The sequence below is a fragment of the Mustela nigripes genome, chromosome 7 (assembly GCF_022355385.1).
Source record: "Mustela nigripes isolate SB6536 chromosome 7, MUSNIG.SB6536, whole genome shotgun sequence".
In the NCBI taxonomy this organism is placed as follows: domain Eukaryota; kingdom Metazoa; phylum Chordata; class Mammalia; order Carnivora; family Mustelidae; genus Mustela; species Mustela nigripes.
Genome location: NC_081563.1, coordinates 139,097,607 through 139,122,951, shown reverse-complemented (window position 1 = coordinate 139,122,951; position 25,345 = coordinate 139,097,607). Strand labels below are relative to the sequence as shown.

At 58.8% G+C, this 25,345-nt stretch overlaps 1 protein-coding gene across 4 annotated transcripts in view; it reads right to left on the bottom strand.

Moving 5' to 3' along the window:
• The window catches only part of OSBPL2 (oxysterol binding protein like 2), a 322,355-nt gene that overhangs the window by 10,145 nt on the left and 286,865 nt on the right, over positions 1-25,345 (bottom strand). Inside the window, exons 1-8 of one of the 4 annotated variants that reach the window (XM_059407347.1) lie at positions 24,611-24,787; positions 13,004-13,175; positions 10,784-10,862; positions 10,120-10,264; positions 8,489-8,564; positions 4,296-4,430; positions 3,676-3,773; positions 750-932 (exon numbers count right to left, since the gene is read on the bottom strand). In XM_059407347.1, coding sequence (XP_059263330.1) covers positions 750-932; positions 3,676-3,773; positions 4,296-4,430; positions 8,489-8,564; positions 10,120-10,202 — 575 coding nt within the window. In that variant the 5' untranslated portion in view covers positions 10,203-10,264; positions 10,784-10,862; positions 13,004-13,175; positions 24,611-24,787. Of the gene's footprint in view, positions 1-749; positions 933-3,675; positions 3,774-4,295; positions 4,431-8,488; positions 8,565-10,119; positions 10,265-10,783; positions 10,863-13,003; positions 13,176-24,610; positions 24,789-25,345 lie in introns of those variants that run through there. The other 3 variants (XM_059407346.1, XM_059407344.1, XM_059407345.1) reach the window with 3 other exon arrangements.

Genomic DNA, 25,345 nt, shown 5'->3' with positions numbered 1-25,345 from the left:
CTTCCCAGAAAACGGGGTGTCGCCACTGGGCCCAGAGGTGCATGGGGCTCAGGCACTGGTATTCCGTGGCCCCCATCTGGGCTAGGCGGGGCCGGCATGAAGCAGAAATGACACCAAATGCTTCCTGGCAGCAGGCTATGGGGAGCGGGACCAGCCCTCTGAGAACCAGCGGCCCGCAGCGGCCCAGACCATCGTGGATGGTGCAGTGACATCAGGTGATCACCGAGGACTCCGTTTTCAGTTTGCAAGGTGTCTGCCCAACACTGCCCTGGGGCGGGGCGGGGGCTGGGATGGAGATTTAACAGGTGCATGGGCAGACTCCGGGGTGACCCTCGATGCTCCCAACCTCCAGGATTCAGCCTGTGTCTCTCCCCTGCCCTCAAGCTGACCAACAGGGGTTTAAGGTTAGGATCGCTCCTGAGATGACATCATAACAGACACCACGGCTTCTGCCACTCACGGCCCACGGCCCCCGGCCCAGGCCCTACGGAACCGCGTGTGAGGGCAGCGGTGGCTGGAGGCTCCAACGCTTGGGGAGAGCCGGCACCAGCAGCGACAAGAGGGACCCCGATCACATGGGGCGCGCAGCACGCTGGCGTGCGAGCTGCACTCGTCCCGGGAGGGGTCTGGGGAGCTCCCCCTTAAAGGGGTTGCTGCGGTTGGAAAGGGCTGAACGGGGAAAGGCTGTGAAACCCCCCACCCCGGGAGGAGGAGTGTGCGCTTCTGTCGGGCCCGGCCGCCGCACTCACTTGAGCAGCTCCAGCGTGATGGTGCCCTGGGGCTCAGCCTCCACGCTCTTGCCCCAGAACTTGAGCTTCGGGTAGATGGAGCCGTGAAACAGGAAGTCCTGATTGAGGCCTTCTGAGTAAAACGCACTAATGGGGGGGTGGTGGCTGACCTGTTCAGATATGAATCTGAATCCCAAATCCTCCCTGGGCACAAAAACAAGAGTGGGGAGAGCCACATTAGAGACCGCAAAGGCCCCCCAGGGCCGGCTCGGCACCCATCGCGGGGAGCCCCGCAGCCCCGGGGCCGGTGGGAGGGGCACCGGGAGAGGCGCAGGTGTGCTCCGTGCCCGCCGAGGGGTGCCCAGCCCTGCTCACGGACCGCACACGTGGCCGAACGCTCCCTCACGCGCGCACACACTAGCACATGCGTCTGCCGTGCATCTGGGGCGCGTCTGAACGCCACACGGAGGGAGGAAGAGTGTGGAGGGTCTCTTCCTGACCCTCTGCCCGTGCCCCCCAGCATATGCGGGTCCAGATGCGTCTCCTGGCACCAGGGCCATAGAGGCCCCGAGGCCAACCCGCCATCTCAGTCCTCAAGGTACGACGCGCGCCTCAAGGCTTCTACTCTAGCTTCTCCTCAGGCTCCTGGAAGTTTCCGGATGGAATGTCTGATGCCCAAGACACTCGTGGCCAGGAAACAGGATTCTCAGTACATGCTCTTTTTCAATAAAAATGTCAGTTTTTAATTGTTCCGGAACTGTGAATACACCTACAGCTGTAGTCATTAAAAATTATAAAAGCTAAACCACATAATTACTAACTTAACTGGAATCAGAATTTCCAATCATTACAGAGGAAGGAAAGCTGAAAAATTAGATTTTAAAAGGTTGCCTACCAAGGTATGTAATTTACAAAATGAACACTTGTCTAAGAAAAGAAAGTGCTATTTTGGGCTCTAGGGGAGCCGTCTGTAGGGAAAAAGACACAGAGCACGACTTGGTTCACGGGCGTAGCTCCTCGCGCAGGAGGACCCTCAGGGCCCTGCCCGCAGCAGCGACCTGGACGCCAGGCCGGGACACACGCGGCACCGGCAAGGCTGGGAAGGCTCGTTTCTCTGTCGGTGGAACCTGGCTCAAGCCCCGAACGAAGTTCCTGGAAGAGACGGATGTGCAGGTGTCCCTGCGTCCGGCACCGGGGCTGCTCACAGACCTCGAGCGGCTCGGCTTGTCTGGAGCTCCTTCTGGATTGTTTCATTTCTCTTTTCAAGATACGTTAATGGTGCTTCTGAATGAACGAGAAGGCGCACCGTCTGCTCAGAGCTAGACAAGGTCAGAACCCTGAACTCCGCCCCCACGGCCCTGTCCAGGGGCAGCCGCTGCTCCGGAGGAGGCGTTCTAGAGAAGAGAGAACCTCCACGTGATGGGAGGACGAAAGGTTCCCTGAAGAGGGGCTCTCGGGACAGGTTTTTCCCTCATGTGGGCCTCGGTTTCCCCATTTCTGAACTGAAGAAGCAGGGATTTGCCAGCTTCACGCAGGGTCCCCTGCTGACTGCTGTGGCTGTGAGCACACCCACGGCAGCACCAGACCTCCAACCGCCAGACCCCTTGAGGGAGAGCAGGCGCCCGAACCCTTGGTGCCCGCCAGCCCGTCGGTCCCTCAGAAAAGAGGCCGCTGCCCCGGGGCAGCAGGTGGTGGGGGTGGTGGGGGTCACACGGCGGGGTCAGCAGCAGGTGGTGGGGGCCACACGGAGGGGTCAGCAACAGGCCCGCCCAGGGCAGCCAGAGACAGGGAGTGCCAGACCCTAGACACTGGGGTCGCTTCCCCGACGGCTGAGTGACTGCCGTGAAGAGGTGGCTACAGGAGACGACTCTGCCCACGGCCGTTGGAGACCAGGGCTGCCACTCGCCACAGCACACGCCCGGCAGCGCCGCAGATGCCCACAGCGCGGACTCAAGCAGACCAGCGTGCCCGGTCCCCGCAGCCACTTACTCCCCTGGAAGAACATGCCGTGGGCGACAGCACACCGTATTAAGGACAACAAGGAGCCCAGGGAGCACGACCTGAAGGACTCTGAAACCAAAACGCCAGGGACCACACGACGCACTGTGGCTTCATGACAGACAGCAGCCACGCCAGGCGCACTACGACACATGTCAGACACAACACACGGCAGCGCGACTCCGCACAAGCCCGTCACATCGTGGGGACACCAGGACGGCACGATGCAAAGTGGCAAACGATACGAGTTACCGCAATCACAGCACGCGAGCACACACACGACACACGACACACGAGGAGGCCCGGCCGAACGCAAACTCGACAGGATCACTTTGGATCACTCGGACTCGTCTCACATCAGTTCACACATTTTCTACACGGAGCACACTCGCATAATCAATACCAACTTCTATCTGATACAACATCCAGTCAACTCTCCCTAGAACCCGCGGAGAGACAGAGTAAAAATTATCCCCATCTTCTCCAAACAGCCCCTCAGGGCTGAGCACGCCCACCCTCACGCTGCGGGAGTCGCACACTCACCCTCACCCTCACACTCACCCTCACACTCCCAGAGCCACGGCCAGGGCTGGACGGCTCGTCCTTCCCCGGCTGACCTGGCGGCAAAGACAACATGGCCCTCAGCTTTCGTGCGTGTGCCTGGGTGGGCAGCGGGGTCAGAAGAGCACCCGCCCAACAGGCCCAGCTCACCCTCCCGGGACCCCAGCAGGACTGCCACAGGCAAGGCCGGCCCTGGACCGCGCAGGCCTCGGAGACCGGGTCAGAAGCTGGGGAGCTGCCCGAAACAAACTCCTCCCGGAAGGGTCCCGGTCCCTCTCGCTGGCCTTGGGAGGCTGCGGCCACTGCACTTGCCGGCTCCAGCCGCCCTCCAGCACCTTCGTCCCTCTGTGTCCCCAGCCCTGGCGACCCCGACAGCCTGAGTCCTTACCTGATCAGCTCGTACGTCTCTCCCAGGAGGGGGTTGAAGGGCTTGCCGGTCCTCTCCCACTGGGAAGCCACCGCAGACACTGCAAAGGCCGCCACGCACTGGGGGCAACGCATGTGGCAGTGAGAGGGGGGCTGAGGGGCGCGTGCACAGCTCCCCAGTGGCAGGAAGCACTCCTGGCGGCCCCAGTCTCCTGCTTGTCACATGTTTGGAGATTACAGAACTTCCGGAGAAATGCCTTTATCACGGACACTTCCTCAAAGCCACACAGGCAGGAAGAGTGCCAGGCTTCCCGGCCCCAGCCCCACCCAGCCCGGAGGCCCCACAGCTCAGCTGGTCAGTCCGGCTAGTATTCCCACACGCACACCGGGTGCCGGTCCCAAAAGGACCCAGGAGGAGCTGAGGCACAGAGCCCACTGCCACCCATGGAGATCAGGCCCTGGGACAAACGCTGGAGCCGTTGAGCAGGACAGCCCCCAAAAGTCAGTGTGAGCCACATGGGCTCATCCCCCCGACGTCCTCCAGCTGAGGTGCCTGGCCCCCACCACGATGTGGCCGATCAAACTACAGTCTGGCACACACGCTCCATGTCCGACACCCCCTGGAAGGAGCCCACCACCTACCTGCATCCTCTCCAGGGCCTGGGGCTGGCAGCAGGCGCTGCGGATAAGGTACACATGCTCCATGTACTCTGTGATCCGCTGCAGGAAACTCAGGGGCTCGTTGAAGGCGATGGGCATGGTGATCTTGGACAGCTCCTACAAGGGGTGGGGGAGACCCGTCACCGGGAGCTCACGCGCACCCTGCCCGGGGCCCAGGGAAGATGCTTGCCATACTCTTCAACAGAAGGGAACTAAACTATGGGGGGCCCGCACTGCTCACCTGCTCAAATGGAGACCCTCTAACCCACCTGGGGCACGGCTGGGGAGAGAGGGCCCCAGCGACCTGGCCGCGGAAGCACAACGCCACGCACACCTCCTCTGCGGTCTAGCGTCCCATTTCCAGGAGCCCGGCCCACAGACCCCCCAGCAAACATACAGAGACCAGACATCACTCAAACAGCCCCCATGGTGCCTGGGAGGTAGGCACAGCCCTGGGAGGCCCCGGGAGGCCACCCGACGCCGGACCACGCAGGTAAGCAGGGCTCCACATGGCCGTGGCTCCACTGGGCAAGGGAAAGGCGCAATAGCCTCGAGTCTGTCTGAAGAAAGAAGATGACACTCCATCGGGAGTAACAGACCAGAAAGTTCTGAACAGGTCCCCTCCAGGGGAAAGGGGACATGAACAGACAGGTCAGTGACAGGAAGGTAAATTCTTAGAATACACTGGAACCTCAACTTAGAATATACTGAAACCTCAACTGCAAGATTTGACTTTGGATTCACAATCTTTTTTTTTTTTAAAGATTTTATATATTTATTTGTCAGGGAGAGAGGGAGAGAGAGCAAGCACAGGCAGACAGAATGGCAGGCAGAGGCAGAGGGAGTAGCAGGCTCCCTGCTGAGCAAGGAGCCCGATGTGGGACTCGATCCCAGGACGCTGGGATCATGTCCTGAGCCGAAGGCAGCTCCTTAACCAACTGAGCCACCCAGGCGTCCCTGGATTCACAATCTTGAAACAAAATTAGTTTAGATAAGCCATCCCCAAACATCCAGAATAAAATGAAACAAGCGAACGCACACAGGTGCCTCGGGCACAGCCGCCTGGGGACGGGGTCACGCAGGGATTTAAAGCGCACGGATTCAAGATGCACCCTGAGGACAACATGAACCACAAAAGACAACAAACTCGCACGTTTCAGTAAACCCGCTGTCGGCAGCAGAGCTGGTCCTTCCCTCCAGAACCCTGACGCATGTGGGATGGAGCGGGTGAGTCATTACGTGTTCATCTAGATCAGACATCTCCAGTGTTGCTAAAAACTGGGCTTATCGGGGTTGCCTGGGGGGCTCAGTCACTTAAACATCTGCCTTCAGATCAGGTCATGATCCCACGGTCCCGGCCGGAATGAGCCCCACATCGGGCTCTTTGCTCAGCGGGGAGCCTGCCTCTCTCTGCCCCTCACACCGCTCATGCACATGTGCGCGCTCTCGCTCTTAAATCAATTAATAAGAATCTTAAAAAGAAAACTGAGATTATCAGTGTGGGAGAAAAGAGGCACAGACAGAAGACAGAGGAGGTTAGATGAATCCTGTCATCCCAAATTTAAAGCACCATTGAAACAAATCAAAACAGCTCCTAGCTCTCTCCCCTGGGAAAAACCTAGAAAAAAGCAACCTGATAGCCTCCCTAGGGCCCAGCTATGGTCTTGAGTTGTCTCTCCCTCAACAAGGATTCTGGACAGGGAGGTACAGAATGAGCTGGGCGTCTTCTGTAAAGCATGGCGGCCGACCTGAAGATGCCGTTACCAGCCAGAGGTGGAGCAGCTCAGGGCCAGGACACACCCAGGAGCTTTAACTCCACGAGTCCGAAAACTGACAGAAGACACGCTGGTTGGTTATCCTGGTCACACCAGGTAACGCAGATGAACCAAATACATCACTTGACAACTGGGATAAAGAATCACTCCCTGACCCTGACTTTCTTATGCAAACCACACTCACAGCAGTGGAAGGGCTGCTCTCGGCACAAAAGCGTCCCAGGAAATAAAGGCAGAGCGACTGTGCTGGCGTGGCTCCATGACAACTGGGGCACGGATTGCCGAGAGCTCAAGGTCAGGAGAGAAGCAACAAAACGGTGTCCGCACACAGACTGAGAAGCACAGACACAGGAACGGCACTCGAGACAGCCATGAATTTGAGGACATTAACAGACCGCATGTTTTCCTGCACTAGGGTACCAGGACTGCGGTCGTGTTAAAACAGAATCTGGGGGCATCTGGGGGCCTCAATCAGTTAAGTCCATCCAACTCTTGGTTTCAGCTCAGGTCCTGATCTCAGGGTCCTGGGATCGAGCCCCACATCAGGCTCAGTGCTCAGCGCAGAATCTGCTTTAGATTTCCCTCCTGCTCTCTCAAATAAATAAAATAAATAATAAAAAAATAAAATAATAATAATAAGAAAACCCAGAATCTGAATCCTTTAGCAATACAAGACATCTTCGCAAGTGGAGTTTGCTTCAAAATACCAGGGGAGGCAGGAAGTGATGAAGTGTGGCTGGGGGTGATGACCCCTGGCGAGGCCATGGTGCCGCCGTGAGCCGGGGCAGGACTCGGCCCTGCCCGCTGCTGCACGTGCGGGCAACAGCCCCTGTGGGCCCGCGCGGCGCTGGGGTGTGGCAGGCCGAGCCGTGCGGAGAACGGTGTCTCCGCTCCAGAGGCAGAGCCCCCACACGCTCCGCTGGGGCGGCTCTGGGAGCGTGCTGACCCGCGCGTTCCATTCGCTTTAATCTGAACCATCCCATCCCCAGGCTGGATTCCTCGGGGAATGCGATGTGATGGCGTCACTTTATGAAAACAAGCCTCAGGATCAAGGTCAAGTTCATCACCTGTCTCCAGACAGACACACCCGTCTGGACCTGATCTGCTCACACCATGAAAAACGTGGGAGATAATAATGCTAAAAGAAAAGAATCCCAAATGTACCATTTTAAAACAAGAGACATGTGGGGGGCCTTGACCAAGGCCTCCTTAGTCAAAGGAGCCACAAGTTCTGATCTCAGGGCTGTGAGTTCGAGCCCCATGTGGACTGTAGAGATTACCTAAAAATAAAAATCTTCAGGGGCGCCTGGGTGGCTCAGTTGGTTGAGCATCTGCCTTCAGTTCAGGTCATAATCTTGGGGTCCTGGGATCGAGCCCCACATCAGGCTCTCTGCTCAGCAGGGAGTCTGCTTCTCCCTCTGCCTATGCCTGCCTCTGCCCTGCTTGTGCGCTCTCTTTCTGTCAAATGAGTAAATGCAATCTTTGGGAAAGAAAGAAAGAAAGAAAGAAAGACAGCACCCCTCCAACAGGAGGGCAGCTGGGGGGAGGCCTGGGAAAGCCCAGTCCCGTGAGCCGCGAGCAGTGATGCTCCAACAGGAGCCCCTTGTCCTGCGCTCGGAGCTCTGGCTACTATGTGGCAGGCTGCCATGACAGGCAGCAGGGCGAAAGTAAGCAGTGCGTCTCTGCACTCTTCTAGAAGAGTCCAAAATTATTTCAAAATACACAAAGTGCGAGAAAAGGTGCGGTTTCTGATGGGAAAAAGGCCTCCCACTGAGGGCAGAAGCAGACGCAGAAGCATGCCGGTGAGCAGCGCAGGGGTTAGGGCCACACGCCTGCTGCAGGACAGTCACTGGAGTCCACGTCAGCCACGGCCCGCGGGGGCGCTCTTCTCTCCCAAGGGCCACAGCTCACATCCCCAGGGAACGTCCAGACCATCACGGAGACCATGAGAAGAAAAGCCCGTGGCTCCGGACCCCAGACACCCAAGCCTTCCACCGCAAACCCAGAGCAGCTGAGCTCTCCCTGCAGCCGGCACGGGGGGCTGGGGGGCCGGAGCCCCAAGTCCCACACGCGTGCTCACGGCCTGCCCTCGGCGTGCGTCAGGGAGCCCAGTGTCCGAAGCCCGCCAACTCCCAGCCCGTCCTGGGGCTGGACGTGCACCCCCGTGGTGCTGCCTGCGCCAAGAACGTGACCGGCGGGATTGTCTTCCCGCTGCCCGTGAACACCGTGGCCACTTCTCTCCCTTGCCTTTACGTCTCTGTCCCTTTCCGAGTCTACTACCTCTGCCTCATGCCGCTATAAACACGCAGAGTGCGTCTTCCACGACCAGCAGTGCCGCAAATTCACAGGAATTAAAAATGTTTCAGCTTAAAGCCCCAAAATGGGTCCATCTGGACTTACCAAGCCGATGCATTTCTTTAATATGCTCCACACGCTGAAGTCACTTCTGGAGAACATCGGGGCGGGCAGCGAGGTCCTGCAGAGAAGCGACCGAGAAGCAGGTACTTACTCCGAAGGCACGCCAGTCGCTCTTGGCCAATCAGAAACCACACGTCTGCACTAGAAGCTGCGGTGCTGCTCCGTGCCAGAGAAACAGTCATGGCCACACGGACAACTTTCCTTGCCCTCCACAGAGTCGGGGACAGGACACTTCCCTACCCCGGAGCAGCCCCGGGCCCACAGGCAGAGGCCAAGACATGAGGACACAAGAGGGAACTGAATTAACAAAACCTTTCCAGAAGCCTGCCATAAGGCCCTTTCAAACGTGAGTCTGTTTTCCTGAGCGACATTCCTCGCCGGGCTCTCTTCCCACCAGCTTCTGGGGGAAGAGAGGGAATCTGGAGCGGTCTCCCTCCTGGGAATCTGGAGCTGGGATAGGAAGCTCTCTCCTCCTGGAAAGAGGGAGCTGAGCAGACTAGGAATCCAGATGTGGGGGGAGGTGTGCTGGACCCACGCACTGCAGATAACCCACTGGTAGGCAGCCACACTGTGGGGGGACCCCCAGAAGGTGCCAGGGTCAGGAAGGGCCCCCCTGCCCCAAGGTGAGCCTTATGTGAGTCGAAAGGAAAAGCCAGAACTAGAGACACAGGAGGAGAATGCCGTGGCCAAGGGAGCCGAGCACACAGAGCTCTGCTGTGGGAAAGGCCCAGGTGTCCCCGAGGACTCGAGAGGGGCCCCTGTCAGCTGGGACCAGGGACAATGGGACAGGGGACAGGGGCCTGAGCCAGAGGAGTAGGGCCAAGGCTTCGTCCCAAGAGGAGGGTAGCCTTATAGTCCCCTAACCCAGCTGAGACCCTTCTGTTAGCCCTCACCGGGGACCACATGGACATCGGCTGAGAATTCCAACCACGAGGTGGAGGAGGCCCAGTCAGACCCGCCTTGTGGAAAGATGACTCTGCCCACAGCACGGAGAGGAGACGAGAGGGTGTGGAAGCAGTTAGGGGCACCACGAGGCACAGGAGAAGTGGGGCCAGTGCCTGAGGCACAACAGAGGGGCTAGGAGTCCTGAGGGACCCAGGCCCGTGGAACAAGGCCAACATGTCAGAGCCGGGCGACAGGGCACAAGGGAAGGAACGCGGCACTAGGCCGACGTGTGAACCAGACTCCCGGGGCACTGAGGGGATGACGGCAGAGCTCAGATCAGCAGAGCCCTACCTGCTCTTAGACAGGCCATCTGGGCATGCCGGGGGAGCTCTGACATCTGCCGAGCGAACGGACGAACAGAGGTGTGAGCGAGGCGTCTGAGTCCCCCCGGTGCACACATCCAGCAGGCACGGGGTGGAAGGCTCAGAGCGGGGTCTGCGGTGATGCTGGAGGGCTCCCTCAAGCCACAAAGCAAGTCATCATGGCGTGGACAGAGGCCGCCTTCCCACTGCCATGGATGCCGTCCAGGGGCCCCAGCACAGGTGACAGAAGCCGGGTTGCTCCTCCCGCTCAGGGCTCAAGAGAGCTAAGGGGTGCCCCTGCAGCACAGCGGGGGGCGGCCACGGACGCCCTGGGAGAGCCTCAGTTACACCCGCAGGACAACATACCTGTGCTTCTGAATTCCGTTCTCTCGAGGGGGCCTCTCCTCGACCTTTCCGACCGCACTGCTTCTGCCAGTGTCCACGCGCATCACTCCAGCAACCCTCTGATCGGCCTCTGAAAAGTCCCCGGCAGAGTTCTCAGAATCAAAGCCTGCACACGACAAGCAGATCGGTCATTCTCACAGGATCGGGAAGATGCCCAGTCCACCTCCAAGAGTGCCGACCCCGCAGCAGAGTACCAGAGGCACTGACACACACTGTAGCTGTGAGCTCTGCCCCAAGAGCCCCAGGCCGAGGCTGAGGACACGGGCACCCTGGCTCTCGGGGGCCTTTCCCACAAGCAGCTCGGCCAGGCTGCGGCCTGAGGTCTGGCCCTCTGGCAGGGAGCAGTCTGGCCTCACTCCAGTGGGGCCCACCTTGAGGCTCAGCACGCTCTGACCCTGCACGAGGTCTTGTTCTAGAACACAGGCCACGGCAGTAGCCTCTGCGGAACAGGAACCGTGCGCCGCACACACGCACTGCCAGACACATGCCCGTGAGCGAGAGGCCGAGCACGGCCAGAGCGGTTGGAGTCCAGCAAGCCTCCCCCACAGCACAGAGCTCCGGCGGTGGGTTCCTGGGGACTTGCCCACTGGGAGGGCCTCCTCCCAGAGCAATGAATGGGCCTCACCAGCGCTGGGCCGCGGCTGCCAGGACAGAGTCCATCCAGCTGGGGACGGGGCTCCAGGACCACCACGCTCGGCCGTGACCTTGACCACGGGAGAGAAGGCATGAGACCCAATGGGAGCTGAGCTCCCGCCGGCCCCTCACTTGGCAGATGAAGGCGAGGCCCGGGGCATAAGGCCAGGCGGGGGAGCACTGCCAGCCCCGAAATGTAAACAAATCTGCTGCTGTGCTTCCCTGAGCACGTGCGGACAGCCTCCCCGAGGCTCCTCCCCACACACAGGTTCACGAGCTGCAGCAGGTACCGCTCTGCGCCTGGGGGGCTCCGTGGGTTAAGCCGCTGCCTCCGGCTCAGGTCATGATCTCAGGGTCCTGGGATCGAGCCTCACATCGGGCTCTCTGCTCAGCAGGGAGCCTGCCTCCCCCTCCCTCTGCCGGCCTCTCTGCCTGCTGGTGACCTCTCTCCATCAGATAAATAAATAAAATCTCTAAAAAAAATAAGGAAGATTTTAAAAATTAAAAAATAAAAATAAAAACCCAAAACGTTCCCCTTCCATGGTGCTGATCCTTGGCCGAAATAACTGCCTCCCCAGCCTTCATCTGGCGCCTGCCGGGCTTGGACACTTTGTCCTACTTTTTCCTCCCGGCCATGGACCCAGAGCAGTGCTCCGCAGTGAGGCAACCAGCCTCTGCGGCTCTCCGGCTGCATCACTGCACTGGGCAACTCGGTGCCTTTTTTCTATTATCTGATTTGGAACCGAAGGACTGAGGTGAGAAGGCGCCGTCCCCTGGACAGCTCTGTCCTCCTGTCTCAGGGACACGCAGAGGAACACTGTGAGCACAGAGGCAGAGACTGAGCTTCTCTAAATGGCTGCACAAAGCTCATGTCCTCTCTAGAGAAAACTCTCCAGGCCAAGGTCAGAGACGTGTTCGGGAATCTGGCTACACTGGTCCCAGGCCAAAGGGAGCTTCCTATGAGACCCCGAAGAGAGGGGTGCACCAAGGCCGCTCTCCTGCTTACAAACACCATCGCCCCCCACAAGGGCCCGGTGGCCCACGGGCCTGAGTCCCTGATGACCGCTGCGCTCTGCGGTGACCAGCTGCACACGGTGACTGAGGAGGGAGGTCAGGCAGAGCAACGGCAGAGCAACACGCTGCCCAAGAAGCACATCCACGAGGAGCATCGCAGCCCTGAGATCGAGATCGTGGAGGAGGACTTAATAATTTGGCCTCTGAAAACCATAGGCAGCTCAGCACATCCCAATTCTTGGGTTTCAAAGAAGGAGTCAGTAGTCGGGGGCTGCCAGTCCCCCAAACTGCTGCGACCCTTGGTCTGCGGCTGGTGAGTGACAGTTAGCCCGAGAGCCAGCAGACAGACATGGTGGCCCACGGTCAAGCAGGCCTAGAGGGCACAGTGACAGCAGTCACCAGCAGAAGGAGCCCCTCTGACCTGACAGTCTGCCACTAAAAACCCCAAGAAAGAGTTCAAAGTTGCCATTATGGTCCTCTACCTAACGGGGGGACTGGGACCACCGGAGTCTCTCCAAGCCCCTTCCCACCAGTAACGGTCCTCAGCTGACGACACACGATGTTCCAGATGTTGCCCATGAGAAGGAATTGCCGGCTTGAGCGTGAAGGGTCATTAGGACCATGCGGTCACTGTACACTTGCCCCCTTAGGGGCTCGGGGCTTCTTCCCACCAATGGGGAGAAGAGGCCACTTGAAGCCAGTGTGAGCTGGGCCAGCGCAGCCCGCCCTCCCCGGCCCATGCCAGCCCCGGCCCCAGCCCCACGCACGCACACGTTGGCCTTGCCCTGCGCTGGTTCCTGCAGGCTCATGCTGTCGTCTACGGGCGGACAGATGTCAGGGGCGCAGCAGTCCTGACAACGGTCTCAGGAAAGAGAAACTAAACCAGATCTAGTTCTAACGCACAGACAACAAGGCGTGATCAGTGCGTACAGACGACGTAAGAAAACGCGCCATCTCGTTTAGGGATTCCGATAAGAGCACGTACACTCCAGGGCAACTTTTAAACCCAAAACTCAGCTGCCCTTTCTTGTTACGGCCTGTGGCCTAGAGGCTCCCCCCGCATGCTTCTGCGGGCGTCAGTGCGGGGGAACATGTCCCACTTCTTGCCTGCACGGCTTTACCGAGCCTTCTCACGCCCCCAAGGCCCAGTCTAGGGCCGGGACGCCACGGCCTCGGAGTCACTTCCTGCCCCACTCACCTGTGACAGCGTCGAAGAATTCCTCCTCGCCGTTCATCCTTCGGTTGCCGGGCTCCCTCGCCGCCCGGACCCGGCCTTTCTACGGAGCCATTGCGCCCGACCTACATCAGCGGGTAAGTAACTGTACGCTGGCAACTTCCCTCTTGGTAAAGACCCAACAGGCACTGGAGATCTAAGGGGAAACACATTTCCATACACTTAGCTTTCACAAGTTTTATGGTTTAGAAACATTTTTAAAATACCCAATCAGCATTATTGGAATCAATCTCGATTTACAATTTAAGCAAAGAAATTAAATGAATGATCTAACAAATGCATGATCTCAAAAAATATGAGAGAAACATTCCTAATAATATAAATATCCATCAGCCAATAACAGATTAATAAGTAACCATTATCTGAAGTTATTTTAAAAAATGGTTATCTACAGTTGTGTAAGGAAACAGGAACACTGTAGTCAACAGCACGAGAAACAAGTGCTGGCGAGGACACGGAGGAAAAGGAACCCTCGTGCCCTGCTGGTGGGAAGCAGTCTGGGGCAGCCACTCTGCAGCCCAGGAGGGAAGGGCCTCAAACATTAAAGCCAGAGTGACCATGTGATCTGGTGATTCTGGGTATTTACCAAGGAAACAAAAACGCTGATTCTGAGTGATAAATGCACCTTTACCGCAACAGTAAGGACAGCAGCCAAGACGCAGAAGCAACACAGTGTCCACAGACAGAGGGCCGGCCGAAGATGGGGGTGCGCGTGCGTGCGCGTGTGTGTGTGAGAGAGAGAGAGAGAGAGAGGGAACACTACTCTGCCATAAAAAGGGCAGAATCTTGCCATCTGCAACAACATAAATAACCCAGAGTGCGCGATGTGAAATACGTCGGAGACAGACGAATACCACACGACGTCACTTACATGCGGAACCAGAAGACAAATAAATAAGCAAAAAAACAAACAAAAAGCAGAAAAGACCTATAAATACAGAGAAGAGACCTACGGCTGCCAGGGGCGTGGGGGAACGGGGGAGGGGAGGGTCAAGCTTCCAGCTGTGGTGGGAACAGTCACAGGGGCTGTCGCCAGGGGCACTGTGATAGCAGGCTGTGGCGACAGACGGCAGCCGCACCTGTGGTGAGCTCAGCATCACTGGGTTGTACGCCTGACACTAACGTAACATTGTGTCAACGATACCACCTTATTTTAAAATAGTAACAAATTCTTAAAAAGAAAACAGTGAGGGGCGCGTGAAGCCCCAGACTCAGTGTTCGCTCAGGTGGGTCTCAGCGTGGCGAGGTCAAGCCCCGCACTGGGCTGCGCTGGGGGTGGAGCCTGCTGGAGAGCCCCCCCACCCCACCCCCGGCCTCGTGCTCTCCCTCGCTTTAAAAAGAAAAACCACGCAATGATCGATGCGGGGAAGCGGCCGGACCCGCGGAAGGGCAGGTCAGTTGCGGTGAGGTGCTCACACGTCTGGGGCTCAAACACACCCAGAACCTCCCGCTGAAGGTCGCTGTAAACAAGAAAGTGCACAATGACGTCCGAGCCCGTGTCCCACCGACTTTAAACCGAGTTTCCACCCCAGAGAATTAAGGCAGCTGTGTAAGTGAGCTGCTATCGACACAAACTGAAACCGACTTAGACTTTCTCAAAATTATTTTGGCAGAACTCACGAATCCCTTTATGAAAAGCAGGATTTTATAAACAGCAGCAGCAGGTCAGCCTTGTCCCCAGACCTTTCCCTTTTTATGAAAACAGGCTGAGTCTACATCTAACTGTGTCAGCCACACCGACGTTGGGGCCGAGCCCGCCTCCCGGTTCTGGGGCAGCTAAGGCTCAGGCGGTCCCCAGGAAGGGACACGCCCTCCGTCCTTGGAGCGGGGGCACAGTGCTGGGTGACACCTGCTCCTCTCCGGCTGTGTCCTGAGCACACGTGAGCTTCCACGCTATGGATCGGGCCAGCCGCCCTGAAAGGCTCTCAGAGATCCCGTTCTTCCCACCATGTGGAGCCAGGCACCAGGCAGCTTCTGGAAACACCCATATGAAGCCTCGCCCAGCGGTTCAACGTTGTCGCCTACCACGTTAGGGAAGTGACCACTTCCTCTAATTCCTCTCTGACGTGACCTGTTCTGTCTATGACACACAGCCACTTGCCCAGTCCCTCTGGAAGCCGCTTGAAGGAGCCAGAGTCCCTGGAGGAGAAATGGCTGACTCCAGGACCAGGATCCGTCTTGGGCAGCAAGAAGCCAGAGGCTCCCATCACAAGGCTCAGGACGAGCCCACAGAGGCTCCTGCAGCGACAAGGGAACCACCTAAGTGCCAACACGCAGCAGGAGATGCAGACACGTCAGCCACAGCTGAGCTCGCCAGAAGACGAGGTGGTCACCCTGGGGGACGCCCACACATTGAAACCAGTCGCTGACCGGGAAGCACCAAGCCTCCATCCAATCTTCTTTTGGGCGCGGGCTCTGGGCCACCGTCTGGCTGAATGCCAGAGGGGGAGCGGCGTGACAGCCAGACTCCAGCAAGTCGGTGCAGGGGTGGGGGGGGGTGCATGTGGGGCACAGCTGTGCAACACGGACAGGTGGCCGTGTCCGGTGCCGCCTGGAGGCCGCCCACCAGCGGTGCTGTGAGACCCGAACCGGGTGCGCCACGTGCCCATGGCACAGGAGGGCACCACACCCGTCCACCGCTGTGCCCCGGAACCTCAGCCCAGACGCGCCCCGGCCTCCGGCTCTCACCGCCAACCTAAGGAACACAGAGCATAAGGCAACGCGCTGAGCCCCAGCCTGATGAGAGTCAGCAAAATCCAGACTCTCGGGATGTCTGCGCGGTGACCCAGCTTCTCGGAGAAACAGGTCACAAAGGACGGAGCAGGGCAGGAGGGGGCCTCCCCAGTGCACCCGGCCCACCAGCTACACGTCCAGCTACGCCCTGGGCTGAACGGTCAGCCCTGCCCAGGGTGAACGTGTGGCAGAGAGTGGAGGACCAGGTCCCGACCGAGGGGACAGGTTCAGGGGTGCGCACGTAGGTCAACATTTACTGGACGGCTTAAATATGGGTCCTTGGTTGTACCTCAGTTAAACCTCAAATAAAGTACTTTTCAAGAAGGCACAGGTGTCCTAACCTCCTTAGAGCCACACACTGAAGTCCACGTGGACGGAAGGTTACCGCCGGGATCTCCCTCCAAGTGACCTGGAAGCAGCGGGCGGGGCAGGTGGGTGCTGGCCCAAGCCAGTCCCGGAGGAAGCCGGGATGGGCGCACAGGGGACCCTTGGGCTCTGCCACCTGCCTTCCCGCACACTGAAAATCTCCCATGATAAAAGGTACATGAAAAGCCATGACATTTTCTTTTTTGTATGCTTTCTCACCCAGAATAAAACTATTAAAATATTAAAAATAAATCAAACAAAATGCATGGAAATCTTTAAATTGAGCCTCTAAGATGTCAGGCAGGACAAGCGCTGGCTGTCAACCAGGCCAGCGCTGAGAACCGGAGCCTGCCTGGAAGGCCTCTGCCACAAACCCCACACACTGCACAGGGTCAGTGATGGGGTCTGCACAGCACCCGCAGGCCGACTCAGTCTTACCAGGTCAGGAATTAATTCTAACAGTCTCGAGGTAATTCCTGAAAGAGCTGTCTTCATTTTGCCTGGGCACCCAAACTCCCCACTGCCACAGACCATCAAGGCCAAACGGCGATTTCCCTCACGACTTCCACAAACATCCGCCAACGGCCACTTGGTGCCCGGCCTGGGGGGCCCCGGGAGGCTGTGCGGGGCGGCCCCAGGCCCTTCACACGCCTGCCGCCCACCTGGCCTCATCGCGGAAGAGGGGCCCCGGCCACCACCTGGGGCCCCGCAGCATGTGGTCGTCCACCCAAGGGGCTGAGCTGTCTGGGGTGCTGGACATGGGTCTCCCACCCCCAAACCTGGCCCACGCGCCCTGCAGAGGGGAGCGCAGGGCCGTATGCATCAAGCCACCCCCACCCCCACAGCAAGAAGGCACTCGAACCAAGGGACACTGAGGCTCTGTCACTCAGTCCCCCACCTCGGTGCCCGGACACACAGCAAGTCAACTGCTCGAGAAACGGCATCGAGAAGGCAGAATTTAGTATTTCCTACATATGTTCTTCTTCACGCAGATTTTATTGTGCATTCAGAAGACATCCACTTAGACAGTATTTCAGGAAAGGGCTTTCTTTCTTTCTTTTTTTTTAAATTATCTCCTTCTGTCCCACTGTCCCCTCTTCTAACTGCAGACAAAACGCAGGAAGCTAAGCCTGTTCTGCCCATCGTCACTGGCCTCCTGTCATCGGGCTGTCCTTCTGCACTGCCCTCGGGCCCTGGAGTGATGCCACAGGGCTGACCTGGCCTCACAGAGGGAGCAGACGAAGGAGGCAGAGGTCCTGACCCCTCCATGTGGGGACCTCCCGCCATGGGCTGCACGGACTCCTCACTCCCAGACTCTTCAGGGGGACACCAGCCCATGACCTCACCATTCCTCCCAGTCTCCCACAAAATGCCTACTCCCTTGAGAAGAGCCGCGGCTCCTTTACCGTGTGCGCCGGCTGCCATCCGCACGTCCGGGCACCTGGCTCCACACGGAACGTCCCGTTACCACTTGTACAAACACAAGCACACTTGAACAAACACCACTCCAGGCTTGCAAACCCAGCTGTACCACGCTCTTTAGAAAACCAGATCCACTCACACAGGAGTAAGGGACTAGCTAAGGGACACAGACACTGGCCTTCATGGTCAACCCACCAAAGAGATGAACCGTGCGTGATTTCTCCTCTCTATGGAAAACAAGCAAGGCGACCTAGGTGTGACCTTCACAAAGGAAAGGGACACAGCTATGAACACTCGAAAAGTACTTTTGCAGTTCAATATCAACCGTGAACGTCAATTGTCCAAAATAATATAAATTCTATTGAATAATTTAAAAATACACCGGCAAGCATCAACCCGACGGGTGGGACATGAGGACACAGAGCGCTTTGGACCTCGCCCCGCAGGCTGGAGGCCACACAGAGCGCACAGGCCACCACCCAGCAGCGCCCGCAGCGCACGTTCTTCCCGAGCACACACGGGACAGCGTCCAGCAGAGGCTGCATGTCAGGCCACAACCTACGTCTCAACAGATTTTACAAAACAGTCTCAGGCAAAGCATCCTGTCACCCTGAAAGGCGATGAGTTAGAAATCAAGAAGAACAGGAAGACTGGAATATTCCCAGACGTGCGGCGATTCGATGGCGGGCTCTGAAGCAAGAGATCAAAGAAGAAACCACAAGAGCAATCAGGAAATACCCAGAAACAAATGAAAACGCACACTCCGTGTGCACAAACCCAGGCGGTGCGGCAAAGGCAGTGCCAGCGGGACTCGATGAAGCAACACCGACATCAAAAAATAAGAAAAAACTCTCAAATCAACAACTTTACGATCTAAGGAAAAAGAATCAATACCAAGGTTAGCAGAAAAAAGGGAGTAAGAATAGAAAAACCAATGACCCAACAAAACTGATCACCGTAGCGAGGCCGACAAAGAGAAAGAGAGGCCGCTGTGCGACAACCGGACATCGCCACCGAGTCCGGCAAATAGGGCTGTGGTGAGTGCCGCAAGCACAGGCACGCCGGCCACAGGGACCCTCTCGCTGAAGTGGACAGACTCCCAGAAACACTAGCCCCACCACCAAGACCAACTCATACAGAAACAGAAAATCTCTGACGAGTAAGGAGACTGACTCCGTGATCAAACGTCTCGCAGTGAAGATGAGCCCCGGGTCTGATGGCTTCCATCACGCCCGTCAGAAACAGAGGTGGGCGGGCAGTGGCCACCTCCACCAGCATCCGCAAAGCTCTTGTTAACCTGTGGCTGTTAAGGTCAAGGCCGAATGCTTCTGGAAACCGGTGCACGTGCACAGTGCAGAGGACACGGGGAGCCTCAGGCTAATGACAGAGCTAACCCAAAGTCTCCACCGCCTCCCCGCAGGGCGTCTCCTTCTCCAGGAGCCACCTGGCCGGCAGACCCCTGGAGAGATGCTCCTGCGACACTAAAATGTTACTGGGGATGCAGCGGGCACCAACACGGGAAACACTGTCCCTCCTGAGTGTGAGCCACACGCTCGACTACAAGTGGGAAGAAGAGACCGACAGAGGTGGAAGAAGGAACTCAGGAAGAGGAAAACCAAGGTCACCTGGTGATGGTGACATGCCCCAAGGAGAAGGCCGGCCCTGAGGTATACCACAGCCTGCCGGCTCTCTCCACCAGGCAGCCCCTGAGGCAGGAGCGAGGGGCACGGAGCCACCGGTCCCTGTGTCTCCAGAGACCTCACCCCTCCCCACAGCAATGCCACTGTGGGCAGACAGGGCTTCTTGGCTACACCGTCCTTGTGGTCACTCATGTTTTAGTGTTTTAGTCTTTAGTGTTTAAGTGTCCACTTTGTGCATGAAACCTACCCGTCACTTGGATGCCTAAGACCCTCACCCTACCGATGCCCAAAGTGCCACAGTTCCCAGCTTCTTTCTTCTGTAAAATACCAAAAACAGGGGTACCTGGGTGGCTCAGTGGGTTAAGCCTCTGCTTTCAGCTCAGGTCATGATCTCAGGGTCCAGGGATCGAGACCCACATCAGGCTCCCTGCTTACCAGGGAGCCTGCTTCCCCCTCTCTCTTTGCCTGCCTCTCTGTCTACTTGTGATCTCTCTGTCAAATAAATAAACAAAACCTTTAAAACACACACACACACACACACACACACACACACACCAAAAACGAATGGAAACAGGCTCAATCTGCACCGGCTCCAGAGCCACGGCGCAGAATCTACGGCCTGGCTAGAGATGCACTTGTCTGCTGGGTCTGGTGCAGTAGCCTGTGAGCACCTGAACCGCCGCTGCCTTGTCTGACAAAGGCAAGGCTTACTCTTATGTAATGCTAATGGACTGAATGCCTTCCACTTCACCATCCATCTGGACACAGCACTCCAGGCCCTCACTGGGCTGAGACCATGGGTGACCTTCTCATGGACCACGCAGCAGCCCCAGAAAGCCCCAGTGCTCCGGCCACACAGAAGCACATGGAAAGGAGGTGGCCAGCAGAGCAGGGAGGGGCGGAAGCAACGACTGGACCCATTGGCAGAAGCCTTCCCCAAACCCACCTGTTAGATGCGACCCAGCAAGGACACTGGGCCCAGCCTGTTTGTTCTCATTTCCAAACCCGCCTGGACAGCTCAACCCTCACGGAAACGTGCCACTGCCACCCGCGACGGAGTTCAGGCCCTCGTCCTCCCGCAGCTGGCGGACAACCTGCTCTACTCACGCAGCCTCTGTCACCAGGTGAGCAGCACGGGGCTGTGCACTCCCCGTCCCCCAGGCACCCCTCACACCGGGTCTCGGTGACCTGGGGCAGGAGCGGAGGCGGACCTTCTGGACACGGCTTCCCGAGACCTGTGGGAACGTGGCCCCGTCCGGAGGCACGTGACGCTCCACGAAGGGGCTGGGAGCCGTGCGTTCTGACGCGTGTGGCTCTCCGTCTCTGCCTTCCCCAGGTCTGTGCCACCAGCATGGCGATCAGCGGCCTGACACCGGACAGGATTCACAGGCTCTGCTCCGAGGGCAGGTTTCAGCTCGGCTCTCGCACAGACGGACAAGCGGCAGCCCGGCCCGGAGCCGGCGAGGCCCGCATCCACACTGGGCCTGCGGGACCTGTTAGGGGTCTGTGCACGAAACAGCGCCAAGCCCTCATGCTACGCAAGCAAATGTTCGTGCCCATCGCCGATGGTGTCCCATTCTCCGCGCCAAGAGGGGACCCTGAAAGGCAGGCGGAGGGAACACCAGCCGGGCCCCAGGAGTGGCGGCAGCCACCGCAGGGAAGCCGCACCCACCGCGGGCTCAGCAGGCGGGAGCAGAGCACCCCATCACACCGACCAGCTCCCTCTGGCTCCCGGCCCCCCCCACCCCAGCGGCGGAAGGTTCCACAGCGAGTGCCAGAAACACCACGTGCATCGAGGCGTGAGCCCGGCACCAGGACGCGCCAGCTCTTTTGCACACACGCTGGGCTTCACCCACCTCGTCATTCTGTGACACGGGAAAAAGCGGTTCCGACCCACAGCCCGCGACAATGCATGCGGACACTGGACAGGGAGCTCGACCACGGCCTGCAGGCGGTGCTCGCAGCAAACCGCCGAGCAGCCGCCATGCCAGCGGGCACAGTGCAGGGCGCTGAGAACCGGGGAATCCGTAGGGAGCGCTCCCCACCCCTGCCACAGCAGGCCCGTCAGAACGGGAGAAGGCCACCACGTCCAGGGAAGCGCAGATCCCGGAGAGCTGAGGCTGGGCCTTAGAACCATGCTTCTTACAAAATCGCGCAGGTTCTTCCGACGGAAGAGCCCCGTGACGCTAACCCAGGAGCCCTCCACCCTGGCAGGCATCAGCCTTCCGCCCAAAGCCCAGCTACCACAGAGACAGAAGCCACAGCACCTCTCAGGGAGCCGGGCCCCAGCACAGGGGACCCCTCCGGCCGTCCTCCCGCCCTGTGGCCTGCCCTGCTCCCCCTCGGGGTTCTGAGTCTCTGGAACACAGGTGCTCAGTGCCCGACCCAACAGGATCCTCCCCCTCCCCGCGGCTGGACAGTGTCACCACAGGGCCCGCTGCTCCTGTCACTACGGTCACTCTTCACGGTGCCTCTTGTCACTCTACAGGTTTCCAGTCTGGACGTCAAATCATAGTCCCCGCTGGTTTCAAGGCAGCAAAGTCACTTTCCAGCCAAGCAGGAGTCGGAACACAGCTCGCCGTCCCTCACCGCCAGCCTCGGAGCAGCCTCGTCCGTTCAGTAAAACACACGGCCCCCCTTGCCCCGTGGCTGCCGTAGGTTTCTCTAGAACCTGGACTCAGTACAGCGTCCCTACAGACCATTCTCACGCATGTCACGCCCTCTCCCCAGAACTCCTGCACCAGCCTGGAACAAGCCTTACTCTGGGCACCTTATAACCCTCCGTGAAGGTACAAACTCAGCAGTGAGACACGCCTGTCCACCCAGACGGTCCCCACTGCTGACAGGCCACAAGCCTGGAGACAGCTCCAGATCCTGAGCACCCAGGGACCCAGGGCTTCTGGAACAGACCATCAGGCTCGGGGGGATGAGGCCCAGAAGAGCACCCCCCTCCACCCCACCCCAGTCAGGCCCCAAGGCTGTGCGTCTGGGAGCCAGTTCAGCCAGGACCGATCCCACAGCCTGTGTCTCAAAACAACCTTCCTGGCACTACCTTGACAGAAAGACAAAGCGAGCAGAGACACGCAGGCAGCCAGGATCTTCCGACATCAAGCTTCTTCAGACAGTCCTTTCCATTTTTTTAATTAAGTTTTGTGGGGGGGGCCTGGGTGGTTCACTCATTTAAGCATCTGCCTTGCACTCTGGTCACGATCCCAGGGCCCTGGGATGGAGCCTCACATCTGGCTCCCTGCTCAAGGGGGAGACGGCTCCCCCCCCCCCCCCCGGCTCCAGAGCTCTTTTCATGCACACACTCTCTCTCCCTCAAATAAAATCTATTTAAAAAAAGATTTTTTTTTAATTTTATTTTTAAGCTACCTCTACACCTGCCGTGGGGCTTAGAACTCACCATCCGAAGATCAAGAGTCACAGGCTCTAGCGACAGGGCCAGCCGGGCACCCCAGACAGCCTTCTGTAAGAGCCTGCTTCCCTATCTAGCTCCACACAACGGTTATCGTATTTGTGTGACCTGAAGATCCGAGGGAAAGAACAGTGATTTGAAATCCTGCCAGATAACCTGAAGTTGCTTTGTGTGCTTCAGAGAAAAACGGGAACCACCATCAAGAGTCTACGGGGCTCTCAATCACATTAAGGAGAGCTGCAGGACGGGCCGTGCCCCACACCATGTCTGAGTCTGGGCTTGACCCCAGCCCGAGTGCCACGCGCTCCAACACCAAACCCTGGAAAGAGCAGAACTTCCAGCAGCCACACAGAGCAATCACCCCCGCAGAGGCTGCGTTTAAAGCGTTAACCGTGAACCGAAGATGCTACCTCTGAGGACAGAAGTACTTTTTATTCCTCAGTCGGGTCGGAACACGGAAGTCTCCCGCAGTCTCAGGAAGCTGGAGTCGTGCTCCAGGCTCAAAATTAAGCCTAACACAAGGCAACGCACACCCGACAGTAAGCCCGGGGTCCGCCCACACCAGCCTGGCGCAATGGCGATGTCCCTGCGTGTGCAGGGCCCTCCACTGTCCCAGGGTCCTTCTCGGGCCAGGGGTGTTGGCGTCAAGTCCTATACGACCCCATCTCAGTAGTCAGAACTGTAGAGTTTCCTGTAACTCATTTCAACAAAATGTAGCCCTGCCGACCAAAGATGTCTTTGGCTTCACTTCTAACCCGCAACCACATGTGTCTGTGCATCACGGTCAACATCAACGCTCCACGGACCAGGAGAGAAGATGTGCAGAGCACCCGTGACAATGCTGGGCGCCCGCCATGGCACGGTCTACACTGATTATGTCCCTCACAGTAGCCTGTTTTACAGGTTCAGACCCTGAGAGCATGGAAAGAGAAGTCACCCTGCCCCCACCCAAGAACCCGCATGTCTCCGGCCCTGAGCACTCCCCGCTGCCCCTGCCAGCTTCAGAGTGACCCAACTCTCAAACGGAACACGTCGGCCATCTGGAGGGCTCGCATCACAGCTCTCACTCAAAGATGTGAGCCCCACCTGCCTCCTATCCACCACAGCCAAACTCCCAGGAAAAGACGAGGCCCTGGCTTTCCATGGAAATACTAAAATAGTTTGCGAGAAACAGCTGACCCCCTGTCTGAAGACAGCACGGGAGTCCATGCCAGGTTTCAAAACCTTCCCCAACAAAAAACAAATGTCACTTTTATAATTAACTGAAAATAATAAAATCTTAAAAGACTCATTTGCCAGCATTCCCTAGAGGGCAGAGGGCAGAGCTAAGGGACTTGATGGTGACAGTGAAGCGGTACTGGAGACGGACTGTCACACAGAGCGCCAGGCTGACCCCTCAGCCTGAGACCAGGAACGCCCGAAGCACACGGTTCACAGCCACGGCAGGTGGGGGCTCAAAGCTGAGTGCGGGTCACAGCCTCGACCTGCTGGGCGTGTGTCCCTCATCAGCCCACTCTAACTCGGCCTTCCCCACAACGCCCCCCAGTCACCTCGGTGCTGACCAGAGTTGGACGGCAAGGGGACTATTTCAGCAAAATCTGGGACAGCCAGATGAATCAAATATTTCAGAAGAAACACACTGGTTTTATAAACACGCGTGCTCACAAGAAATGACCACCTGTCAGGTGTATATGCCGGAAGCAGCACAATTCGGACACAGAGTAAGGAAGGCAGTCAGAATATTTCAGAAGAGAACAGGACGAGGAGACTGTAAATAACGTGGCTTTCAAAGGCAGCGTGGGGAGGGGGTTAAGGTGGAAACACTGGAGCCAGCCTGCTTGGGTTCGAATCCCTGCCGGTCCCTAGCACGGGGGCTTGGAGTAAGTCACCCACCCTCTGCGCTCCTTGGGCTCCCCAAGAGCGCAGCGAAGGAGGCGGCACCCCAGAAACCGAGCGCGGGCGGTGCAGCCGTCTGCGGAAAGCAAGTGCTACCTGGACAGGCCGCGGGAGTCCGGAGCTGCCGTCCGTCCGCACAAGGGCGCGGGAGGCGACCGGGAAAGCCGCTCCCCGGGAAACGCAACGGCCCGTGCACCGCCCTGCTCCCGACGGCAGCACCGCGCCAGGCACCGCGGGACGAGGGTTGGCCCTGACGCCTCCTGCGGGAACAGGGGGGCCGGGAACGGGCCGTCCCGAGCGCTCACCGCGCGCCGGGCTGGGGCGGGCGGGGGCCCCGCGTCCGCTCAGCGGCCCCGCAGGTCGCCGACACGCGCTCCCGGGAGGGGGCGGCCGCTGGGGGCCGGGAGAGCGCGGCCCGCAGGCGCGTCAGGAAGGCCCCCCACCCGCGCCGCCCAGCGGGGAGCCTCGGGGCCGGGTCCTCCCAGCACCCCCGCCGGGCCGCAGGGGTCAGGCCGCAGCAGGCGGCGCGCCCGGCGGGGCGAGGCCCGGTCTGCAGAGGCGCCCGCGCGGCCCGGAAAAGGGGCCGGCGCCGCCGCCGCAGCGGAGCGGGTCGGGTCGGGTCTGCAGCCGCGCCCGGGCGGACCCCGGGGCAGAGCCGCGGGCGAGAGCGCGGCCCCCGAAGCAGCCCCGCGGCCCGGCCCGCGCGCTCGGCAGGTCCGAGGCTCCCCGCGCCCGCACAGCCCGCGTCGGACCTGGGCGCCCTCCGCGCCGCCGCGGGCCGCAGCCCCCCTCCCACAGGTGGTCGCCGCCGGGGCCCCGCGGGCCGCTGCC